This window comes from Hyperolius riggenbachi, chromosome 9 (genome assembly GCF_040937935.1).
Source record: "Hyperolius riggenbachi isolate aHypRig1 chromosome 9, aHypRig1.pri, whole genome shotgun sequence".
NCBI lineage: Eukaryota > Metazoa > Chordata > Amphibia > Anura > Hyperoliidae > Hyperolius > Hyperolius riggenbachi.
Genome location: NC_090654.1, coordinates 31,188,509 through 31,212,127, shown reverse-complemented (window position 1 = coordinate 31,212,127; position 23,619 = coordinate 31,188,509). Strand labels below are relative to the sequence as shown.

General features: G+C 44.6%; 1 protein-coding gene across 1 annotated transcript in view; it reads right to left on the bottom strand.

Annotated features, from left to right (window-relative positions):
- Nucleotides 1-1,552: 1,552 nt before the first annotated feature.
- Nucleotides 1,553-23,619, bottom strand: part of RAB13 (RAB13, member RAS oncogene family) — a 34,844-nt gene continuing 12,777 nt past the window's right edge. Inside the window, exons 3-8 of the mRNA XM_068251450.1 lie at nt 20,239-20,299; nt 17,280-17,357; nt 14,554-14,643; nt 9,493-9,558; nt 4,956-5,006; nt 1,553-2,595 (exon numbers count right to left, since the gene is read on the bottom strand). Coding sequence (XP_068107551.1) covers nt 2,524-2,595; nt 4,956-5,006; nt 9,493-9,558; nt 14,554-14,643; nt 17,280-17,357; nt 20,239-20,299 — 418 coding nt within the window. The 3' untranslated portion in view covers nt 1,553-2,523. The remainder of the gene's footprint in view (nt 2,596-4,955; nt 5,007-9,492; nt 9,559-14,553; nt 14,644-17,279; nt 17,358-20,238; nt 20,300-23,619) is intronic.

Below are 23,619 nucleotides of genomic sequence, written 5' to 3'. Positions count from 1 at the left end.
TCAAACCAGTCCTTTTTTGACACAGCTCAAATTAATTGATGGGTCTGAATCAGGAAAGGTGCGGTCCATCAGGTAGAACACATTCCTAAACCCTGGAATGGATCTGGGCCTCCAGGCCTGGAGTTCCACACCTGTGCTTTAAAGTAAGTTTACACAGCATACACTAAGCATAGGACAATAAACCACATAATCGCAGGAAACCCTTTGTGACAGTTCTGCATCTGTACTTTCATAGATTGCAGCGGATGTAGGCAAGAGGAAGGGAGATAATATAGGTGATCTTCAGAACTTCCTTGTTGGTCAGTAAAGCTTTGCATCCCGTTTAAAGACCAATAGAAAAACTTGAAATGGGAGGGGCTTCCTCCTGACCCCATGTAACTTTCTCCTGACACTCTAAGGAATGGGAATCTTTCTCGTGAGTCAACATTGGATCAGAACAAATGTTCTTATTCAGTTTCCTGTTATGCACTTTATCATCATATGCACATTGTATATGGCCTTAGTTTACTTAGGGTCACTTAAAGCATAATTTAACCCCCACCTTCCTAACAAAGCAAGCATTTTTCAGGTGGTTCGTGAGATCACTAGTTGTGAAATAATATTTTACAGTCGCACGCCAGTATAATTTCAGGAGAAAATAATTGTTTCAGTGGGAAAGATTAAAGTGAAGCAAGCACCATTTTTAGCACCCAGGACACCTCAATAGCACATTTAATATGCATGCCAACAATGTAGCTCAATACTAAAAACTTACATTTTAACTCTTCTTTTTACATTTAAAAGTTTAGCAGATGGTTTAATTAGCCTACTTCAGAGGCCTGCCCAACCACAGAAGTTTCAGGCAGATAAGGACTGAAGTAATTATTTTATTGCACACATTAGCAAAGAGCAAACAAAAGCTTTCATCAGTGGGGGGGGGGGGGGAGGAGTTTAGATACGACACTGTGCTTTAAAGTGAATGTTTACCGGTTTAAAAAAAGAAAAAGTCAGATACTCACCTAAGGAAAGGGAAGGCTCGGTCCTAATGAGCCTTCCCTCTCCTCTCCCGGTGCCCGGTCCCACGCAGGATCCCCCGTGGCAGTATTCGACCAGTTCGGTCAAATACTGCCACTTCCGCATGCCGAAGGGAGCTTTCGGAAGGCTTCGGGAGCACTCAGGCTCCCGAGGACGCGGCCGCTCCATACTACGCATGCGCGAGCGCCCTTTATGACGTGCTCGTGCGTACGTAGTATGGAGCGGCCCGTCTTCGGAAGCCCGAGTGCTCCCGAAGACCTCCAAAGTCCCTGCGGCGGCGGACGCGAACAGGGGAGCCAGCGCAGCACCGAGGGCACCGGGAGAGGAGAGGGAAGGCTCATTAGGACTGAGCCTTCCCTCTACTTAGGTGAGTATCTGACTTTTTTTTTTATTAGCGGTACCCATTGGCTTTAAAGAGTTTACTGAAGTCACAGGTGCTGTCTTCACGCCTTACCCTGGATAAATAATGTGCAGCTAGATTTTTTTTTTTAGGGGGGGGGGGGGGGGCATGGCAGCTCCTATAGCTATTAGACCCCCCCCCCCCCCCCCCCCAAATAAAGGTGCTTGGTTCCCTTTAAGAAAGTTGTGGGGTTGGCTTTTTTGCCGTTTCCCCTCTGGAAAGGTTTTTTCCTCACTTCCTACCTCTTGGACCTGCACAGAGCTTTGCCCATAGACGTCCCCCGACCGGCTGCCTCTGTTCACCAAGCTGCTAAGGATGTTGTTTTATCTCTGACTCTGGAGATAAAGCTCACTTACTTAGCAGATAACTTCTGTGTGCAAGCAAAACTGATAGAGCGCTGTATTTTCAGGGAAAACAGTAATGTGATGCTTACAAACTGCATGTTACATTATTATGCAAGATGGTAGGTTTCAGTGCTAGCTGCAGTGACCGGGAGGGACTGCGATTTGTGCAAAGTTGATATGAGTTGGGGGGCAGCTGTTCAATGGTTATTTAGACTAATTCCACTTTAAGAGCCTATTCCAACACAATGATCATTTCCCAATGCTGATGCCATTTCCTTATTGTAACTACATCGCATTTATCAGAAAGGCGGGGTGATTCTCTAAGTCCTCCTCCAAAATGGTTCATAATTGGTTCATAACCATGAATAAAGTGGCGGCTATCCGTCCTCGGAAGATGGCCGCAGTGCCGTTAGGACGTCCTTGGAGATTTCTTTTGGTCAGAATTATCGCGGCGTTTGTGCCTTTCCCAGGACCGGCTCAGCAGGACTTCACATAAACAGGAAGCATCTCCTCCAGCTCCGCCCACAGAGGTCCGACAAGTCCTTCAATCTAAACCAGGACCCCAGGATTGTCCACAAAGGAATTTAGGTCAGATACGACACCCCAAAAATCTCTCTTCAAGGTGTTCTGGAATGTGAGTGAGCCGCAGGGGACTCCGCATTGTCTCTCCATTATCAGGTCCTAAGTCTGACTTATATAAGCGTCTGAAAGTTGCTCCTCCCCTGCGGCTTAAGGGGGCACTCCGCTCAGCAGCCCACCGGATCCTTATACCAAGGAACACTTGTTGCTCCCTTTTTTAGAACTTTTTAAATCCACCGGATCTTTCATGCCGTGACCCTGCGAGGAGAGGGAAAAGGGGAAAAGGAAAATAAATCAATCACATTTTTGTTATAATCTAGGAGAGAGGAATCTATACTTTGTTCTCTTAAAGTGAACCTGAACTCTTGCACAGGACAGAAGGAAAACAGAGAAATGCACCCTGTGTGTCTTTAGAGAGTTTAGCCGGGCTAATTCCCCATCCTCTGTGACTAATCACCAGTTGTAATTTGATCTCTTCCCTGTGTTACCTGGCTGCCACAGCAATTAAGCTAATTTGAAAGCACAGGATGTTAATGTCTGCTTCCATGAAAGCAGGAAGTAGAAACACTGCAGATTTATTAGAGGATTTGTTTCAGCTGTAACAAATATTTTTCTTTAAAGATTATTATGCTGTTGCTTATGTTTTAGAGCAGAGAGGACGTTCTGAGTTCAGGTGCGCTTTAAAGAAAAACTTGACAAAATATAGTGTTATGAATATAATTGTGTATTTTTTTTTTACAATATTACTTTAGAAACGATCTAGTTAGTGTCTGCCGAACGTAAAATCTTTCCTTACCGATTTACATTCTGAAATGTATCCTAAGTGGCGACATCTTTACTGCTGGCAGGTGCATCTCAGGGGAATGTTTTTTTTGTCAGAGTATTGCAATGCCTCATGGGACTTGTAGTCCCACCACAGCTGGAGTGCAAAGTTAGCCATCACTGATCTATACCATTTACCCATTTCATCATTCTAGGGTGGGTGAGGAGAAGTAAGGCTAATTCACAATTTCATATTCACCAGCTTATTATTAGTCACGCGACGCCAGCTTATTATTAGTCACGCGACGCCAGCTTATTATTAGTCATGCGACGCCAGCTTATTAGTCACACGACGCCAGCTTATTATTAGTCACGCGACGCCAGCTTATTATTAGTCACGCGACGCCAGCTTTTTATTAGTCACGCGACGCCAGCTTATTAGTCACGCGACGCCAGCTTATTATTAGTCACGCGACGCCAGCTTTTTATTAGTCACGCGACGCCAGCTTATTATTAGTCACGCGACGCCAGCTTATTATTAGTCACGCGACGCCAGCTTATTATTAGTCACGCGACGCCAGCTTATTATTAGTCACGCGACGCCAGCTTATTATTAGTCACGCGACGCCAGCTTATTATTAGTCACGCGACGCCAGCTTATTATTAGTCACGCGACGCCAGCTTATTATTAGTCACGCGACGCCAGCTTATTATTAGTCACGCGACGCCAGCTTATTATTAGTCACGCGACGCCAGCTTATTATTAGTCACGCGACGCCAGCTTATTATTAGTCACGCGACGCCAGCTTATTATTAGTCACGCGACGCCAGCTTATTATTAGTCACGCGACGCCAGCTTATTATTAGTCACGCGACGCCAGCTTATTATTAGTCACGCGACGCCAGCTTATTATTAGTCACGCGACGCCAGCTTATTATTAGTCACGCGACGCCAGCTTATTATTAGTCACGCGACGCCAGCTTATTAGTCACGCGACGCCAGCTTATTATTAGTCACGTGACACCAGCTTATTATTAGTCACGTGATACAAGCTTATTAGTCACGTGACACCAGCTTATTATTAGTCACGTGACACCAGCTTATTAGTCACGTGACACCAGCTTATTAGTCACGTGACACCAGCTTATTAGTCACGTGACACCAGCTTATTAGTCACGCGACGCCAGCTTATTATTAGTCACGCGACGCCAGCTTATTATTAGTCACATGACACCAGCTCATTATTAGTCACGCGACACCAGCTTATTATTAGTCACGCGACACCAGCTTATTATTAGTCACGCGACACCAGCTTATTATTAGTCACGCGACACCAGCTTATGATTAGTCACGTGACACCAGCTTATGATTAGTCACGTGACACCAGCTTATGATTAGTCACGTGACACCAGCTTATTAGTCATGTGACACCAGCTTATGATTAGTCATGTGTCACATGGGCAGCACGGTGGCATAGTGGTTAGCGCTCTCGCCTTGCAGCGCTGGGTCCCTGGTTCGAATCCCAGCCAGGGCACTATCTGCAAAGAGTTTGTATGTTCTCCCCGTCTCTGCGTGTTTCCTCTGGACACTCCGGTTTCCTCCCACATTCCAAAAACATACAGATAAGTTAATTGGCTCCCCCTAAAAATTGGCCCTAGACTACAGTATTTACACTACATAATATAGACATATGGCAATGGTAGGGATTAGATTGTGAGCTTCTTTGAGGGACAGTTAGCGACTATATATATATATATATACACACTGTACAGCGCTGCGTAATATGTTGGCGCTATATAAATACTAAATAATAATAATAATTGGTCATGTGACACGCCCTCCCCCTAGCACTTACCGCTCTGCGAGTCATGTTCATTAAGATGTCAGTGGCCAGTGCATTAAAAGCCTGATGGGAACAAGACAAAGAAAGGTCAGTGCGCCATTTACAGGGAGGAAACAGAGATCTCCTGCTTCCGTCATTACTGCTTGTCCTCAATGTGTGATAACTATTTAACTAGTCTGAAGTTATTTTACAATCAGCAGTTTCTAAGAATAACTAAATCAAACCAAGTCACTCTTGTAAAATGAGGTATCAGGAATGTGCCGAGAAAGTGACTGACACCTTCATAAACTAGGGCCTGAGCTTAAAGGACAACTGAAGTGAGAGCGATATCGTGGCTGCCATATTTATTTCCTTTTAAACAATACCAGTTGCCCGGCAGCCCTGCTGATCTCTATGGCTGCAGTAATGTCTGCATCACACACCCGAAACAAGCATCTAATCTTGTCAGACTTCAGTCAGAAACACCTGATCTGCATGCCTGTTCAGGGTCTATGGCTAAAAGTATTAGAGGCTGAGGATCAGCAGGACAGCCAGGCTATCTGTATTGTTTAAAACGAAATAAATATGGCAGCCTCCATATCCCTCTTGCTTCAGTTGTCCTTTGAACTCTGTTGGGCGAGAATTCTAGGCAGCATGCTGCAATGGGGTAATACATAGTGCTGGGGTAGAGCACAGTTTCTCATTTTGACCAGAGGACTCTCACTCTCGCATCCGAGACTTCTCACGGGCTGTCCCTTTCCTTTGGAACTCTCTCCCTCAGCAGGTTCGTCATGCCACGAGTCTGGAAACCTTCAAACGTACTCTGAAAACACACCTGTTCAGACAAGCCTATAATTTGCTATAGACAGCACTGAAGGCACACTGGCTCACCCACTAATCCTTGTGTTTCCTTCCCTTTTGTTTCCTCCCCACTACCCTCTAGATTGTAAGCCCGCAAGGGCAGGGACCTCCTCCTAGTGTTTCTCATACTGCTGTTATTTTAACATATGTACATGTACCAACTACATATCAACTATGTATGTATCTGTATTTATTCTATTCAATGTCATGACTGTACAGCGTCTGGTATTTCTTATGTATATTTGTTCCCCATTATTTGTTTGTACTATGTACAGCGCTACGGAAGATATGTAGAAGCTTTCCAGAGGCGCCAATAGAATAAAAGTCACTTAACCACCCTGGCGTTCTGATTAAATCGCCAGGGTGGCTGCGGGAGGGTTTTTTTTAAATAAAAAAAAAACTATTTCATGCAGCCAACTGAAAGTTGGCTGCATGAAAGCCCACTAGAGGGCGCTCCGGAGGCGATCTTCCGATCGCCTCCGGCGCCCAGAATAAACAAGGAAGGCCGCAATGAGCGGCCTTCCTTGTTTTGCTTATATCGTCGCCATAGCGACGAGCGGAGTGACGTCATCGACGTCAGCCGACGTCCTGACGTCAGCCGCCTCCGATCCAGCCCTTAGCGCTGGCCGGAACTTTTTGTTCCGGCTGCGCAGGGCTCAGGCGGCTAGGGGGGCCCTCTTTCGCCGCTGCTCGCGGCGAATCGCCGCAGAGCGGCGGCGATCAGGCAGCACACGCGGCTGGCAAAGTGCCGGCTGCGTGTGCTGCTTTTTATTTCATCAAAATCGGCCCAGCAGGGCCTGAGCGGCAGCCGCTGGCGGTGTTGGACGAGCTGAGCTCGTCCAGACCGCTCAGCTGGTTAAACGAGCTTAAAACCGATGGGGCAGTGGTGGGCCTATCCCATCCATGCGGACAAAGCAAACAAAGGAAGGACTGTGGCATCAACAGTCAAACAACAATTTATTTATACTCCACAGTAAAAATAGGCAACGCGTTTCACGGGCTCAATCCCGCTTCATCAGGCCAATGAAAAAGGAGCATACAGCTTAACAGCATCAAAACCACACTGAGCGCCTCTACAGAGGCCACACTCTACAGAGGCGCTCAGTGTGGTTTTGATGCTGTTAAGCTGTATGCTCCTTTTTCATTGGCCTGATGAAGCGGGATTGAGCCCGTGAAACGCGTTGCCTATTTTTACTGTGGAGTATAAATAAACTTGTTGTTTGACTGTTGATGCCACAGTCCTTCCTTTGTTTGCTTTGTCCGCATGGATGGGATAGGCCCACCACTGCCCCATCGGTTTTAAGCTCGTTTAAGTGACTTTTATTCTATTGGCGCCTCTGGAAAGCTTCTACATATTGCTAAGTCCACCCTCGGTGGAGGGTTGTACCCATCTTCTTCCCATCTACAGAGAGCGACTTTTAATCCTGAGTGGGGTCAGGTTAATCTCCCCACCTGCCTTCACAGTGGTTGCCTAATGGTAACCCTGGTTTGTGAGTATTAAATTGTTATATTACTCATTATTAATTATCATCTATACAATATCACACTATTGGGCTCTTGGTGTCCCCCCTCCCTTTAGCGCTACGGAAGATGTTGGCGCTATATAAATTAAAAAAAAAAAAATAATAATAATAATAATAATAATAAAAGGAGCCAGACACAGAGTTGGATTAGGTCCGACAGCGGCGCAACCAGCGGCAAATGTAATGCAGCTTGCTGTGAGGTGTACTCATTGATCAGGTCTGTCCAACTCCAGACCTCGAGGGAAGAGCTTCTCACACATTTTTTGTGATGGCTTAAAGTGAATCTAAACTGAACTAAGAAAAAAAAAAAGGCTTTTCACTTACCTAGGCCTTCTAAAAGCTGTCCTGTGCTTGCGCCGTCACGGAACAATTCTCCGATCTCCTGCAGTGAGTCAGTTTCGAGATTGTCTCGTACTGCGCATGAGCAGGAAGCTCCTGGTGGCGGGAGCATGCTCAAGGATGCGCGCAGCCAGGGCTGTGCATGCGCAGCGGCCATCTACTAGCCAGTTGGGGGAAAACTAAACTGACTCGCTGCAGGGGACCGGAGAATTGCTTTGGGACGGTGCGGGCACAGGGTGGCTGAAGGGGGCTAGTAGAAACCCCAGGTAAGTGAAACTTTTTTTTTTAAGCTCAGTTTAGGTTTGTTAGTTCTGTTTTAAAAGAACAGGCAAATGTTTGATTTCATGATGGCAGCCATCTTTTTGGTTGAAAGGAGGTGACAGGGAGCATGAGACACAGTTACAACTGTCCTGTGTCCTGAGCACTTCTCCAGTTGCTAGGCAACGTGAATAACAACATAGGAAATCCCATCATGCTCTGCACAGCATCAGGGAAAAAAAGCCCAGGCTTTTTTTCTCTGATGGGTGGAGCTTAGATAAAAATGCAGCTAAAAATGATGCTTTGGTAAGAAAAACAAAGTTCTGATGCTGTGAAACTGTTAAACACCAAGCCTTTTCAGTTCTGCTGAGTAGATTTTTAGTCCGCAGGTTCACTTTAAATTAATTGATGGGTCTGAATCAGGAGAGGTGTGGTTCATCAAGTACAACACATTTCTACATTTCTCAGTACATCCTAAACATTGGCCTGGATATGGCCCACGAGGACTGGAGATGGACAGCCTCGACATAGACGGACTACATCTCCCAGCATGCATTGTGGCGGTCAGTGATGCTCAACACTGTCGGGCGCTTCAAAAATGTGGCACAGCTGTGTTCTCTCCCTGGGGAAGACGGCCGATCCCATACAGGCTGGGGGGGCCAGAGGATCAGCACCCGGCAAGTAAGTAATGCCGATCACCCCAACAGCATACTCTATTACAAACTTTCCTTACAGGGAGGTTCAATTTATACATATTTTCATTTTTAGGTGCTGAGTTGGCATTAAAAACTACTTGCCGATCACGTCACGCCGATGGGCGTGGACGTGGCGGCAGCCCCAGGACCGCCTAACGCTGATTGGCATTGGCGGAACTACTCCGTACAGCGATGCGATCTAAGGCAGCGCTGTACTGTGGACAGCCCTGTACTTACCACGGGAGGGAGAAACCTCTAGATCCAAAAGAGACTTCCCCGTCCTCCTCTGTCCCTCCGTTCCAGCGCTTGGAACCCCCATCCCCCCAAATGAAAGAGCTTGTCGGAAACTCTCACAGCTGCAGTAGCTCCGCCCAGCTTTCTTCGGAGAAAGCCAAGCTGGACCGGTCCACACCACTGCACAGACGCAAGCTGTCTGCACCTGCGCAGTAGCACTGACCCGATCGAGCTTGGCCATTTCTGGGGAGTCTGAGCTTGACGAAGCTAGCTTGCATGCGGGAGGCGGCCGCTTTTCAGAGGACCCAGTACAGGATCGAGAGGAAGGAGGATGGGAGAAGCCTCTTCAGGATCCCAAGGCTTCCCCCCTCCTGAGGAGAGTACACCGTAGATTTTTTTTTTTTTACAGGTTAACCTTAAATGGTTAACATCAAAGCTACACTGCTGATCTGGTGTGCGACTTGCGTTCCACTGAAAAACACATGGTGGCATATATCTGTGTGTTTGGGTAAGGGTTAACCAAGCAGTCATCACGCATAGCGCCCCTCTCAGCTGGCTGGCACATAGATTACCATCCTGAGAGGATTTTTGTCACAGTGGGTGATTTCCCAAAACAGAGACTGGTGGGTTTTTGTATTTCTGCTGAACTGCGCTACTCACCTCGTCCACATTCTGGCTGGACTTGGCGCTGGTTTCAAAGAAGCGAATCCCATGTTCCTTAGCGAGCTGCATAGGGAAGAACAGAATACAGGAAGTTAATTAGGTGGATTTTCTAGGTAGGGATGGGCAGGAACAGTTTTGCAAAATGTATGAGGGTGTGGCCTGCGTTAGAAAGGATTAGCATGCCCATATTGCTGCCTCTTGCTGCAAGCTCCTCTCCAGTCTAATGCCCAATCTACACGATACGATTCTTTATACGATTCTATTTACGATCCGATTAAATCTGACGTGATTCGATTCAATTCAATTCGATTTGCCATTGCAAAACAATGGCAAATCGAATCCCGATCGGACATGTCGGATTTAATTGGATCGTAAATAGAATCGTAATCGAATCGTATAAAGAATCGTATCGTGTAGATTGGGCTTAATGCTGGGTACACACTATGAGAATTTCTGTTCGATTTACTGTCAGATCGATTATTTCCAACATGTCCGATTTGCTTTTCGATCGATTTCCGAGCATTTTCCGATCGATTTCTGTGCACTTTAATAGGAAATCAATCGTAAAATGCTCGGAAAACGATCGGAAAGCAAATGCGAGATCCTCAAACCGCTAGAGGTTTTTGGAGCTGATTTCAGAGCGATTCTAGGCATGTTTAGAGAGGTTTTCTAAACATGCCTGGCGTTTTTTGGAGCGTTTTTGTGAAGCAGATTACAAATATTGTTACGGTAAAGCTGTTACTGAACAGCTTCTGTAACAAAAACTGCCTGGAGAACTGCTCTGATCTAGCGTTTTCCAGAGCGGTTTGCGGTTTTTCCTATACTTTACATTGAGGCAGAAACGCTTCTGCAAACTGAAAACGTGCAGCAGGAGGCACGTTTGCGGTTTGCTAAAAAACACAAACCGCTGGTGTGCACCATCCCATTGGGATACATTAGCCAAGCGTTTTCACAGGCGGAAGCGGTTTACGGATCGCTGCAAAAACCGCTCGGTGTCACAAAGAGACTCTAAAGCGATATAAAATCCATGCTTTTAACTTTTATTTATGTTAAGCACTATAGCTGGTGCTAAAATGCCGCATTCCCGCAGCAAAACGAGGAGTAAACCTCAAGGGCAAAAATCCGCGACTTACTTGATCATGGATTTTGCTGTCCGGGGAGGCAGAGCTTTGAGCTGCAGCTCTGTCTCCATGCGCATCAATCCACTTCGGATCTCCGCCTCTCCCCCGCCCCTCTCAGTTTAAGGAAGATTGAGAAGGGCGGGGAGAGGCGGCGATCAGCGGGGATTGACGCGACTAGAGGCAGAGCTACAGCCCTAAGCTCTGCCTCAATCAGGAAGAGCTCCCCGCAGTTAGCACAGGGGATTTGGGGGGTATAAAACCCTTGTTTTGCTGCGGAGATGCGATTTAGCACTAGCTATAGTGCTTAACATAAATAAAAGTTAAAAGCAAGGATTTTATACTATCTTTAAAGAGGAACTTCAGCCTAAACAAACATACTGTCATTAAGTTACATTAGTTATGTTAATTAAAATAGATAGGTAGTATAATCTCTTACCCACCCTGTTTCAAAGGAACAGGCAAATGTTTGATTTCATGATGGCAGGAATCTTTTTGGTTGAAAGGAGGTGACAGGGAGCATGAGACACAGGTCCTGTGTCCTGAGCGCCTCTCACAGTTGCTAGGCAACGTGAACAACAACATAGGATATCCCATCATGCTCTGCACATTTTTTTCTTTGATGGGTGGAGCTTAGATAAAAATGCAGCTAAAAATGATGCTTTGGTAAGAAAAACAAAGTTCTGATGCTGTCAAACTGTTAAAGAAACACCAAGCCTTTTCAGTGCTGCGGAGTAGATTTTTAGTCCTGAGGTTCACGTTAACCCTCCTGGCGGTCTATTAAAAACCGCCAGGGGGCAGCGCAGCAGTTTTTTGTTTTTAAATCATGTAGCGAGCCTAGGGCTCGCTACATGATAGCCGCACCCCCCCCCCCCCCCACCCTCTTCAATCGCCTCCGGCGATAAAGCCCGTCCGGAAGTCCCGTTCTGAACGGGATTTCCATTAGGTCTTCCCCCATCGCCACGGCGACGGGCCGGGATGACGTCATCGACGTCGCGACGTCAAAGGGAGTCCCGATCCACCCCCTAGCACTGCCTGGCACTGATTGGCCAGGCAGCGCATGGGGTTGGGGGGGTCGGGGGGGGGCGCCAGGAAGGTTAAGTCTGGTTGTGAATGTGGAGTGCAGAGCAGTAGCAAGAGGAGGCGATATGGGAGAGTTTAAGTGAACCTGAGGTGAGAGTGATATGGAGGCTGCCATACGTATTTTCTTTCAAACAATACCAGTTGCTAGGCAGCCTTGCTCATCTTTTTGTATGCAGTAGTGTCTGAATCACACCAGAAACAGGAATTTAGCTAATCTTGTCAGAACTAATAATAATGTAAGGAATACCTGATCTGCTGCATGCTTGTTCAGGGTCTATGGCTGAAAGTATTAGAGGCAGAAGATCAGCAGGACAGCCAGGCAACTGGTATTGTTTAAACGAAAATAAATATGGCAGCCTCCATATCCCTCTCACCTCGGGTTCACTTTAACCCGCTTCTGCAGTCTGAGCCCTTATTTCTAAGGCCTCTGCAGTAACCCCCAAGGATCACCACTGGGGATGTTGGCTTCCTCAGATTACATTGATTGAAAACGGTTTGCTGTTAAAGCGGACCTGAACTCAGAACTTCCTCTCTGCTCTAAGGGCCCATTTCCACTATCGCGAATTCGCATGCGTTTTTCGCATGCGAATTCGCATAGCAATACAAGTGAATGGGACTGTTTCCACTTGTCAGGATTCCTTTGTGTTTTTCTGTACAGAAAAAAATTTGCATGGCAGAGCCATCAGAATTCGCATAACGCATACCGCTATGCGAATCGCATACAATGTATTTAATAGGAAATTCGCATGAGGTTTGGGTATGCGAATTTTCATGCAAATTCGCATAGAAACAATGGAAAAGCACACCAGCACTGCCATGGTTAAATTCGCATACATCGTCATCCATGCGAATTTTCATGCGAATTCGCATAGACCCGCATGGGAAAGTCGCATCAGAATGCGAATTTCTACCGCAGCGATTCGCACCGCACAAGTGGAAATGCAGCCTAAAAGATAAGCAGCAGCATAACAACCTTTAAAGCAAAACATTTCTTGTTACAGCTGATAGAAATCCTGCAATAAATCTACAGTGTGTCTACTTCCTTCTGTCATGGTAGCAGATAAAGGGTTAATAGCCTGTGTTTACAAATTAGCTGAAGCTGCCATGACTGTCAAATTTTCCTGCTGACACAGCTGAAAGCTCAAATTACAATTGTTATTACTTGCAGCTGAGGGGGAATTAGACAGGCTCTTCACTCTAAACAGAAACAGGGTGGATTAGTCTGTGTTTTCCTTGTGTCCTCTGCATTAGGTCCACTTAGGGCTATTTCCCATTTGGAGCGCTGATCGCAATTTTACCGTGATTCGCGCTTGGGATTCCGGTTCAATAGAAAAAGAATCACAACGCGATCGTCCCCAAAGTGCTGCATGCAGTGCGTTTGCGATAGATCGCAATCACAGCAGTGAAAATGTATCCTTAGGGATATAATAGCAGCAGTGCTTTGCTGGCGATCAGCAAAGTGATGCAAAAGCGCCCAGTGTGAACCAACCCGCAGTAGTTAAGACTTTCCACCTTCTGTTTGGTAATATTAGACCATAGGGATATGCAACCTTTCAACCACCCCTGATATGACCCTGGCAAGGTTGCAAGCTTTTCTAGCTACAGGTGGCCACACACACGATACAATAAAATGATCCAATTTTACAGCAATGCGATAAAAACGATCATATCTCCCGAAAAAAAACAGAAAGCTTTTTTTCATTCATTTCCGTTTCCTTCGATTTTTATCAATCCGGAATGCCAGATATTTTTCTTCAATCTTTCTAAAGATTGTATGGTGTGTGGTAGATTGCCAATGTATTAATGTACACACCCCAGCAATTTTCTCAAGAGTATCCAATCATTTTTATCATAATTGGGGAACAAATTGAACATGGATGTGTGGTACATTGGTCATATTTTTGAAATGTTACAATCAGTCAAAAAAATTGATTGCAATTCTTAAAGGGACTCCGAGCAGTGCAGAAACTATGGAAAGTTGCATATCATTTTAAAGCTCTCTTTCTCCTCTTTCCAATGATATATAAACCGCCGCCCTACGCCTTTTAGTTTTCGCTATTTTCGCAATTGAAATTGCAGCAGCCGCGATTTCAATCACAAAAATAGAGAAAACTGAAAGGCGTAGGGCGACGATTTAGGTGTCACCAGAAAGAGGAGAAAGAGCTTTAAAATGATACCCATCTTTCCATAGTTAGTTGTATTACACAGGGCGACTTTTTCTCAAAGTCAGCAGCTCCATTCAGCAGAAAAAGTCGCCCTGTGTAATACAATGTAACTATGGAAAGATGGATATCATTTTAAAGATCTCTTTCTCCTCTTTCTGGCGACACCTAAATCGTCACCCTACGCCTTTTAGTTTTCTCTATTTTCGTGATTGAAATCGCGGCCGCGGCAATTTCAATCGCGAAAAGAGCAAAAACAGCGTAGGGTGGCGGTTTAAATATCATTGGAAAGAGGAGAAAGAGAGCTTTAAAATGATATGCATCTTTCCATAGTTTCTGCACTGCTCGGAGTCCCTTTAAATTGAACAGATGTTTAAAAAAATTGCATGGTGTGCGGCCACCTTTAGACACTTTTTGTAAAATTTAGACAAAGGTTTGTTGGATCACTTTTGGTATCCCACCGCCACTGACGGTCTATTTCGATCACATGATTTGGATTATTATCACTAGGGATGGTCAATGGGATGCAAATAATTACGAGCTGATGCAGCATTATGCAAATGTATGCAGGTTGAAAATGAACCAATTAAATCCTGCTGAGGCAAACTTCGATTGGTCCATTTTCAAACCGCATACATAATTCAGATAATCAAGCATCAGGGCATCTGATGATCCCATCCAGTGCGTGGCGTTACCTTTTCTCCTCGCTCCTTCGGAACTTTCCTCCTACTCTCCATATCGCATTTGTTTCCCAGAAGCATTCGCTCGACCCCCGGTGCTGCGTTCTGCAAGAAGTGAAGGAAATGAAGTCAGCTCACAAGGTCATCACCCATTACCCACAATCCTCAAAGCAGACCATCTGCATATCTGACCATTTATGGCTGAAAAGTATGGCCCATTATACTTGATCAGTGCAAAATATGCCTCCTATTATCCCGTAACCGTAAGCCCAGACATGCCTGTACCTAATTTTTCTGGTCATTTGTTTATTTTAGTTCATGTCTACCATTTAGTAACTATAAGCCCCAAAAATGGCAAATACTTTAACAATAACCGCCAGGGGCGTTGCTAGGTTCCTAAAAGATCTGGGGCTCTTATGGGCACTCCAGTGGCACGCTGTACGCAGTGCACCGAAAAATGGGTGTGGTCATGGGTGGAGCCAAATTTACATCAACATCGACCCCAATAACTATGCACTCTGTAAAGTGCTGCAGAAGATGTCAGTGCTATATAAATACATAATATGGTAGGACATTAGACTATGACTACGGTAGGATTAGATTGTGAGCTCCTCTGAGGACAGTCAGTGACATGACTATGTACTCTGTAAAGTGCTGCAGAAAATGTCAGTGCTATATAAATACATAATAATAAACATATGGTAGGATATTAGACATATGACTACAGTAGGATTAGATTGTGAGCTCCGCTGATGACAGTCAGTGACATGACTATGTGCTCTGCAATGTGCTGCAGAAGATGTCAGTGCTATATAAATACAGAATAATAATAATAATAATATGGTAGGACATTACACTATGACTACAGTAGGATTAGATTGTGAGCTCCTCTGATGACAGTCAGTGACATGACTATGTGCTCTGTAATGTGCTGCAGAAGATGTCAGTGCTATATAAACACATAATAATAATATGGTAGGCCATTACACTGACTACAGTAGGATTAGATTGTGAGCTCCTCTGAGGACAGTCAGTAACATAACTATATATTATGTAATGTGCTGCAGAAAATGTTAGTGCTAAATCCTGACATATCAAGACGATAGGACATTAGACTATTAGACATTAGACTATCAGTAGGTAAGATTAGATTGTGAACTCCTTTCAGGACATTATCATAGTGTGTGTCTTGACTGACAGTTTGTCAGTCTCTTTTCAGACAGCCTGGTCCCAGGTCCATTGTTCGACTGCACTCCAGCCCAAGTGTTTAGTACCTTTTACTGTCTCCTCCGTGTGCAGTCACAGTGAGTGACATTTGATGTTTGATGGCTCCCCAGCCCTTGCGCAGTAGCACAGTGGTCTGGCAATCCCTTTACGCTGTCCTGGCTCCAGACGCAGTCCAGATCTCTCCCTCTCTGGCTAAGGCAGACAGTATCTGTCACACAGACTGCACAACGTAACTCACAGGCAGCGGCTGTCAAACTTCTCTTTTGCTCTCTCTGTTCCCGCACAGATTCTAAATCAACCTAGCTGAGAGAGACATCACCTGTTCTAAAACTTTACTCCTACATCCACGCTTTGAGCCTGCAGTCATCTTCCCCTCTGGACTCCTCCCCCCAGTGTCTGATTCATTCTCCGCAGGGCCGGCCTTAGGTTTCCCAGTGCCCTGAGCGAAACCTTATTTTGGTGCCCCTCCTTCATCCTTTTGACGTGTGCACACACACATACGCACGCACACACAGGCCCATACGCAATTCACCCTTTCTCCTGAGTTACCTCCTAGGACAGTGATTATCAACCTTTTTGAAGTCCTGACACGTCACGCCAAATCCTCAGATCTCTGTGACACATCACATATGTATTATAGAATAATACTAATAATAACCAGGAATATTAATAAAAATAATCAGCGGGACAGTTAGGTTCCCCCCCCCCAATTGGAATGCTAGCACAGCGCCGACAATTTGCACCATGTGTTATAGCCACAGTGACCCCCACCCCCAATAAAATGGCCTCAGACTACTGTAAGCATAGGTAGGTAGCCAGGTATAGGTGCCCCCAGTATAGGATCTCATGTGCAGGTGCCCTCAATATAGGTAGCCAAGCATATGTGCCCCCAGTATAGGAAGTCAGGTGTAGGTGCCCTCAGTATAGGTAGCCAGCTATAGGCGCCCCCTTGGAAGCCAGCGCCCTGAGCGACCACTCCAGTCGCGCAGGTCAAAGGCCGGCTATGATTCTCCGACGCTAGGGGGAGAAGCCTGGAGGAGAAGATGTCTGCTCCGGAAACCAGGCGGCTGGGCTCGGAGGAGGTGAGTAACTGTGCAATTTTTCCGTTCGGGGCACCCCACAAAAGGTCCGTGGCACGTGCTTCGGACCTTTTGTGCTAGCGACGCCGCTGATAACCGCTAAGTATCATATGCAGCTATTCTGAAAAGCAAATAGTAAATACAGTGGTCATTATCCCACATATGAAATGCAGCAAACATGATGCCACCTATAAAATGCAGCAAACATGGCACCACATAAGAAATGCAGCACACATGGCAACACATAACAAATTTACCAAGAAAGAAACCCTGCAGCACCCCTGCAGACTGCTTCTTCCCAGAAATGCCCTCCCCCCGCTTACACAGGCAAATACACACTCGGCCATCATAACTGCTCTCTGCAGAAAGACTGGGGTACAATTTGAACCCCTGCAACATATATAAAGCCCCACCTCCAGCAACATTTCTGTATACCTCTTTTATACTCTTCATCCAGTTCTGAATATTTTCAAAGGACCTTTCGTCTGAGATGTCATAGACTAGTATAATCCCCTAAAACAGAAGCAAAAGAGACTTAAATGTTACAGTTTCTAAATTGTACAAACAAATCCATGTCAAGTAAAGATTGAACATAAATCTCTTTTCATTAGCACTGCTGTGGAGTGGTCTACTGGGCTAACAGTTTCCTGTAGCCTTTCCCAGCAACCAACCTCCCCATGATCAAGTGCAACAGGATCACGCACTTATCTGTGATCTGCAGATTAGTCTGGACTGACAGCTTCCTCCTCCTGCAGCCAGGATTATCCAGACCTCAGAAATGAGTATCAATCATCTGGGACCAGGCAGAAAACTCAGATTTCAAAAACAGCTAACCAGACCTGAAGTGCAGATGACAGATGTTTGTAATCGGTCTGGACTGCAGCCAGTATTATCCACACATCAGGTATGATGATCAAATAACCTGGGCCCAGGGAGAGAAAAGAGATTACAGAAACAGCGAACCAGGCCTGATGTGTAGATGGCAGATATCTGTAATCTGCACATCAGTGGGCTAACAGCTTCCTGCTCTGCATATCTCCCTGTACCCTCATGACTGTGTGTAAAATAATTACTCACAAACCTGCTGTATGCAGATTACTTCTGATGATCAGTCACCTAGACACAGGCAAAAACAACTAGCGATAGATAGATAGATAGATAGATAGATAGATAGATAGATAGATAGATAGATAGATAGATATTTCACACACAGTGTAGTAAGCGAGGAACTGAGAAAGGCATTGAGAAGCTGACAGGACAGCAGGGAAAGTATTGATAAGCCATCAGACCAGTAGGTAGACCCTCAGCACTTCTGGGGGTACATGTACAGGCTGCAGGTAAAGGGAGTACGGTATATATTTAAAATAGGCATCCACAGGGTTCTTGGACCTCTTTATGGAAGTGGATTGAGGAACAGGTGATAATCAGAAGCAAATCATTTAGGCTTCCACTGCAAAAGGAATGAAAACTGTATGAAGCTTGCAAATGGGCCATTCCAATTCAACAGGAAGGACATTTGATTGGCTCAGATCGCAGCTGCAAATAACCTGTATTAAATTTGCATGCAAGCCAAAATTACTGGCATATATAATCATTATTCATTGAGGCAAGGGTTTGGTTGATTTAAGCTGAGTACACACGTACGATTACGATCGTTCGAAAACGAACGATAACGACAATCGGACCGATAATCGTGCACTCCAAATTTTCCAACGATCTTTTTTTGGACGATAACGACCGTTATCGTTCAATCCGACCGATCCAACCCGGCGGATTTTTTCGAAAGATAATCATTCAATCGTTGCAGTGTGTACAAAGATCGTCCGATAATAATTATCTGTGGAGTAGTTCGCATGTTCTTATTGCCTGTCATAACGTCACTTCCGTTTGCGCACGCATTTTTTTATCGTTCATCGTTCAGTACTTTATACTTATATCGTTCACGTGTGTACACAATCGTTCATTACGAACGATCTTTTCGGTCTAATTTGAATATCGTGTAAACGATCTTTATCGTACGTCTATACGAACCCTTACTTGGTTAAAGAGGAACTTAAACCAAGGACTGAACTTTATCTCAATCAGTAGCAGATGCCCCCTTTCCCACAAAAAATCTTTACCTTTTCTCTAATGCTGGATACACACGTTGCGTTTTGCCGCGCGATTCGCGGTATCGATTCCATTGATTCAATTATTTCCAACGTTCGATCGTGTTTCGATAGATAAAGCCGTCGATTTTGCATACTTAATATGCAAAATCGACGGCTGTATCCTTGGAAACACAATCGAACATGTTGGAAATAATTGAATCAATGGAATCGATACCGCGAATCGCGCGGCAAAACGCAACGTGTGTACCCAGCTGAGATTGTGGTAAAACCCCTCCCACAGTGTGAGGTCATTACCATGATCCTGACAGTTTGAACCTCATTGCATTGTAGGAAATAATGGCTTTTTCCAACTGCCAAGTAGGGATGATCAATGAGATGCAAATTCTTCCAAGTGCATGCAAATTAATATGCAAATATATGGAGCTTGAAAATAGACCAATCAATTTAAACCTTTTTTCAAACTGCATATATTTGCATAATTTTGGAAGAATTTGCATCTCATTGATCATCCCTACTGCCAAGCAAGCAATATCTCCCTCTGTGCACAGAACTCTCAGTAACGATCATTCCATACTGATCACCTGGCAGAACTAAACAGGTCACCAACTGTGATAAATTTCAGAATGTAAATCAGGGTGAAGAAATATTTTACAATGGGCAAACACTGACTTCATAATCTATAATGAATATTGTAAAGAATAAGGAATTTTGTTCATGATGTTTTCAGAACAGTTGCTCTTTAAAGTGAACCTCCGGACTAAAAATCGACTCAGCAGCACTGAAAAGGCTTGTTTTTTCTTTAACAGTTTCACAGCATCAGAACTTTGTTTCTCTTATACAAAAGTCTCATTTTTAGCTGCACAGAAGAAAACTGCCTGGGCTTTTTCCCCCTGATGCTGTGCAAAGCATGATGGGATTTCTGATTTTGTTGTTCTCGTTCTGCTGTTTTGGTGCAATTTTTTTTTTACATTTTGAATTTGACATTTGAAGCCAAGTGTGTGCAGCTGGGAGGGGTGATCAGGACACAGGACAGTTGGAACTGTGTCTCCTGCTCCTTGTCACCCCCTTTCAACCAAAAAGATGGCTGCCCCCATGACAAAGATGGCAGCCCCCATGTATCACAAACATTTCCCTGTTCTTTTAAAACAGGGTGGGTAAGAGATTATATTACTTATCTATTCTAATTAACATAACTAATGTAACTTAATGACAGTATGTTTGTTTAGGCTGAAGTTCCCCTTTAATATGATGTCCCACATAAGTTAAGCAGGCGGAGTACTTACCATGGCGCCCCGATAATACGCAGTAGTGATGGTTTTGAATCGTTCCTGCCCGGCTGTGTCCCTGGAGTGAAAACATCAAAAACAAGATGTTGGAATGTTTTCATCTCTACATAACAACAAGTTTACAGTAATTCTATCAGTACCAATAATAATAATTAGACATCATTTCTGTCCTCACATCTGAGGAGGAAGAACCTGAAGGCGTGTCAAGAAAAGAAGAAAAAAAGCGCTTATATCAGATGCTCCTTTCCTGACAGAGGCCTGAACTCTATTGTACCCAGATACTCAAACTTCAAAAAAAAGGGACGTACGCATGCACAATTACTGTCGCCCAAAGGGATTAGGACTCAATTTATTGGGTGAAAACTAGTGTCAGAGTGCTGTACAGAGGTATCACTAGGGTACAGGCTAGCGATGCATTCTGTCGCTATGGAAAAACGGCGGAGGGACAAAATGAGTGGGAGGGGTAAAAAGTAGAACAATGGGCTCGGCCTGCACTGATGAGATGATCTGGATGTCTGGATCTCTCAGAAATAAATCAAGGAGGATCGAGGCTGCCATACACACACTATGGTATATTCTCAACAGGGGTGATCCCAACCTACTGCTGGCTGGATGATGTAATGGTTAAGGGCTCTAATGGTTAAGGGTTCTGCCTCTGACACAGGAGACCAGGGTTTGAATATCGGCTCTGCCTGCTCAGCAAGCCAGCACCTATTCAGTAGGAGACTTTAGGCAAGTCTCTCTAGCACTGCTACTGCCTATAGAGCGTGCCCTAGTGGCTGCTGCTCTGGCGCTTTGAGTCCGCCAGGAGAAAAGCGCGATATGAATGTTATTTGTCTTGTCTTGTCTAGTGATGCTTAGCCTAGGCTGTTTATTATGCAGAATTCTCCACCCAGAACATTCTGGAAGACCAGGTGTTATGTCTACTGACTGCAAAATACCCAAGGAAAACAAAAGTTTGCCTTCTTAAAGAGACTCTGTAACAAAATTTTCAGCCTTATTTCTTCTATCCTATAAGTTCCTATACATGTTCAAATGTGGTCTGTCTTTCTGCAGCCTTTTCTAGTTGCACAGTGGCTGTGTTATCTCTGTTATATAATCTAATCTTCTCTCTTCTGTCGGCTCTGTCGGGCTCAGGCAGGAATGAGCTGTCTGCTGTTATTGGCAGAAGCTATACACACCCTCTCCACAGCCTATCACAAGTTGGTAACAACCATGTCTTTTGTTTGTAAACACTGTCTAAAACTGGCAATTTCAAGCCAGGATTGCAGCAGGGAGAGGCAGAAACAGCACAGAGGGGCCCAGGAGAAAATAATGAATAGAATAGTATGCTTTTTATTGTAAGAATTTTAGAGTACAGATTCTCTTTAAAACAAAGTATTTGCGATAATTCAGGTTGGAGTGAGCTCTGAGATGTTTCCTACAATGCACCATTGCTGAATATGCAAATTACCCATTGTTGCCCTTAGAAGCTAAACACACCTCCAAATCAGCTGGAATGCAATGATGTGTCAGCTTGTTATTTGTACAGAACCAGAATAATCCAACATGCATACAGACTGTTTTCGGATTGGTTGATCCTCATCAGTGCATGGCAAGGACTACAGTGGGGGTGAAAAAGTTTGGGCAACCTGGTTAATTGTCATGATTTTCCTGTATAAATGGTTGGTTGTTACGATAAAAAATGTCAGTTAAATATCATATAGGAGACACACAGTGATATTTAAAAAGTGAAATGAAATTTATTATTGGATTGGATTTACAATAAGTGTGCAATAATTGTTTTAACAAAATTAGACAGGTGCATAAATTTGGTCACCACAAAAAAGAAATGACATCAGTATTTAGTAGATCCTCCTTTTGCAGAAATTACAGCCTCTAAACGCTTCCTGTAGGTTCCAATGAGAGTCTGGATTCTGCTTGAAGGTATTTTGGACCATTCCTCTTTACAAAACAACTCTAGTTCATTCAGGTTTGATGGCTTCCGAGCGTTTCTGCAGCCGCTTGCAGCTGCGGATACGCTAGGGTAATGCATTTCAATGGGGTGGTTCACACCAGAGCGGGAGGCGTTTTGCTGAAACGCATACTCCCGGGGTGAGGCATTTTTTGGATTGCGGAGGCGTTTCTGCCTCAATGTTAAGTATAGGAAAAACGCAAACCGCTCTGAAAAACGCTAGATCAGAGCGGTTTGCCAGGCGGTTTTGTTACAGAAGCTGTTCAGTAACAGCTTTACTGTAACAATATATGAAATGTACTACACTGAAATCCACAGCAGCAATCCGCAAAACGCCTTAGAAAAAAAAAAAGCGTTTAAAAATCTGCTAGCATTTTGCGGATCTGCTAGCGGGTTTTGGTGTGCACCCCGCCTAACTCACACCACAGATTTTCAATTATATTCTGGAATGGCCATCTCAGTCCCCAGACCTGAACGTTGTACTTGTTCCTCTGCATGAATACCTTAGTGGATTTTGAGCAGTGTATAGGGTCGTTGTCTTGTTGAAAGATCCAGCCCCGGCGCAGCTTCAGCTTTGTCACTGATTCCTGGACATTGGTCTCCAGAATCTGCTGATACTGAGTGGAATCCATGCATCCCTCAACTTTGAAAAGATTCCCATTCCCTGCACTGGCTACACAGCATGATGGAACCACCACCATATTTTACTGTAGGTAGCAGGTGTTTTTCTTGGAATGCTGTGTTCTTTTTCCTCCATGCATAACGCCCCTTGTTATGCCCAAATAACTCAATTTTAGTTTAATCAATGCACGGCACGTTAATTCAAAATGAAGCTGGCTTGTCCAAATGTGCCTTAGCATACCTTAAGAGGGTTGGTTTGTGCTGTGGGCGGAGAAAAGACTTCCTCTGCATCACTCTCGCATTCAGCATCTCCTTGTGTAAAGTAAATCGTATGGTTAAACTATGCACAGTGACTCCATCTGCAGCAAGATGATGTTGTACGTCTTTGGTGCTGGTCTGTGGGTTGACTGACTTTTTGCCATTCATCGCTTCTGTCTATCCGAGATTTATCTTGGTCTGCCACTTCGAGCCTTAAAGCGGTTTAACACCCAGCATTACAACTTTGCTTTAAAAGGATTGCTTACAGCTTACAAACTATTATGCCAAATTTTTTTTTAAGCAGAAATTCACTGAATGGGTTAAACATGACATTTTAGTGTTGGATTCAACTAGGAATCCGCATCCGTTCTTATCTTTTAGTTACAAATGTATCTTTATTTGGAATACAAATAGACCTTTGAAAAGCCTGCCGGGGAAGCCCTCTTTGTTCTCTCAGAGCAGTGTTTGTTTGTTACATTGTAGATAGATACATTTGTAACTAAACAAGCAAGCACGGAGGAGGATTTCTAGCTAAATGCAGCACT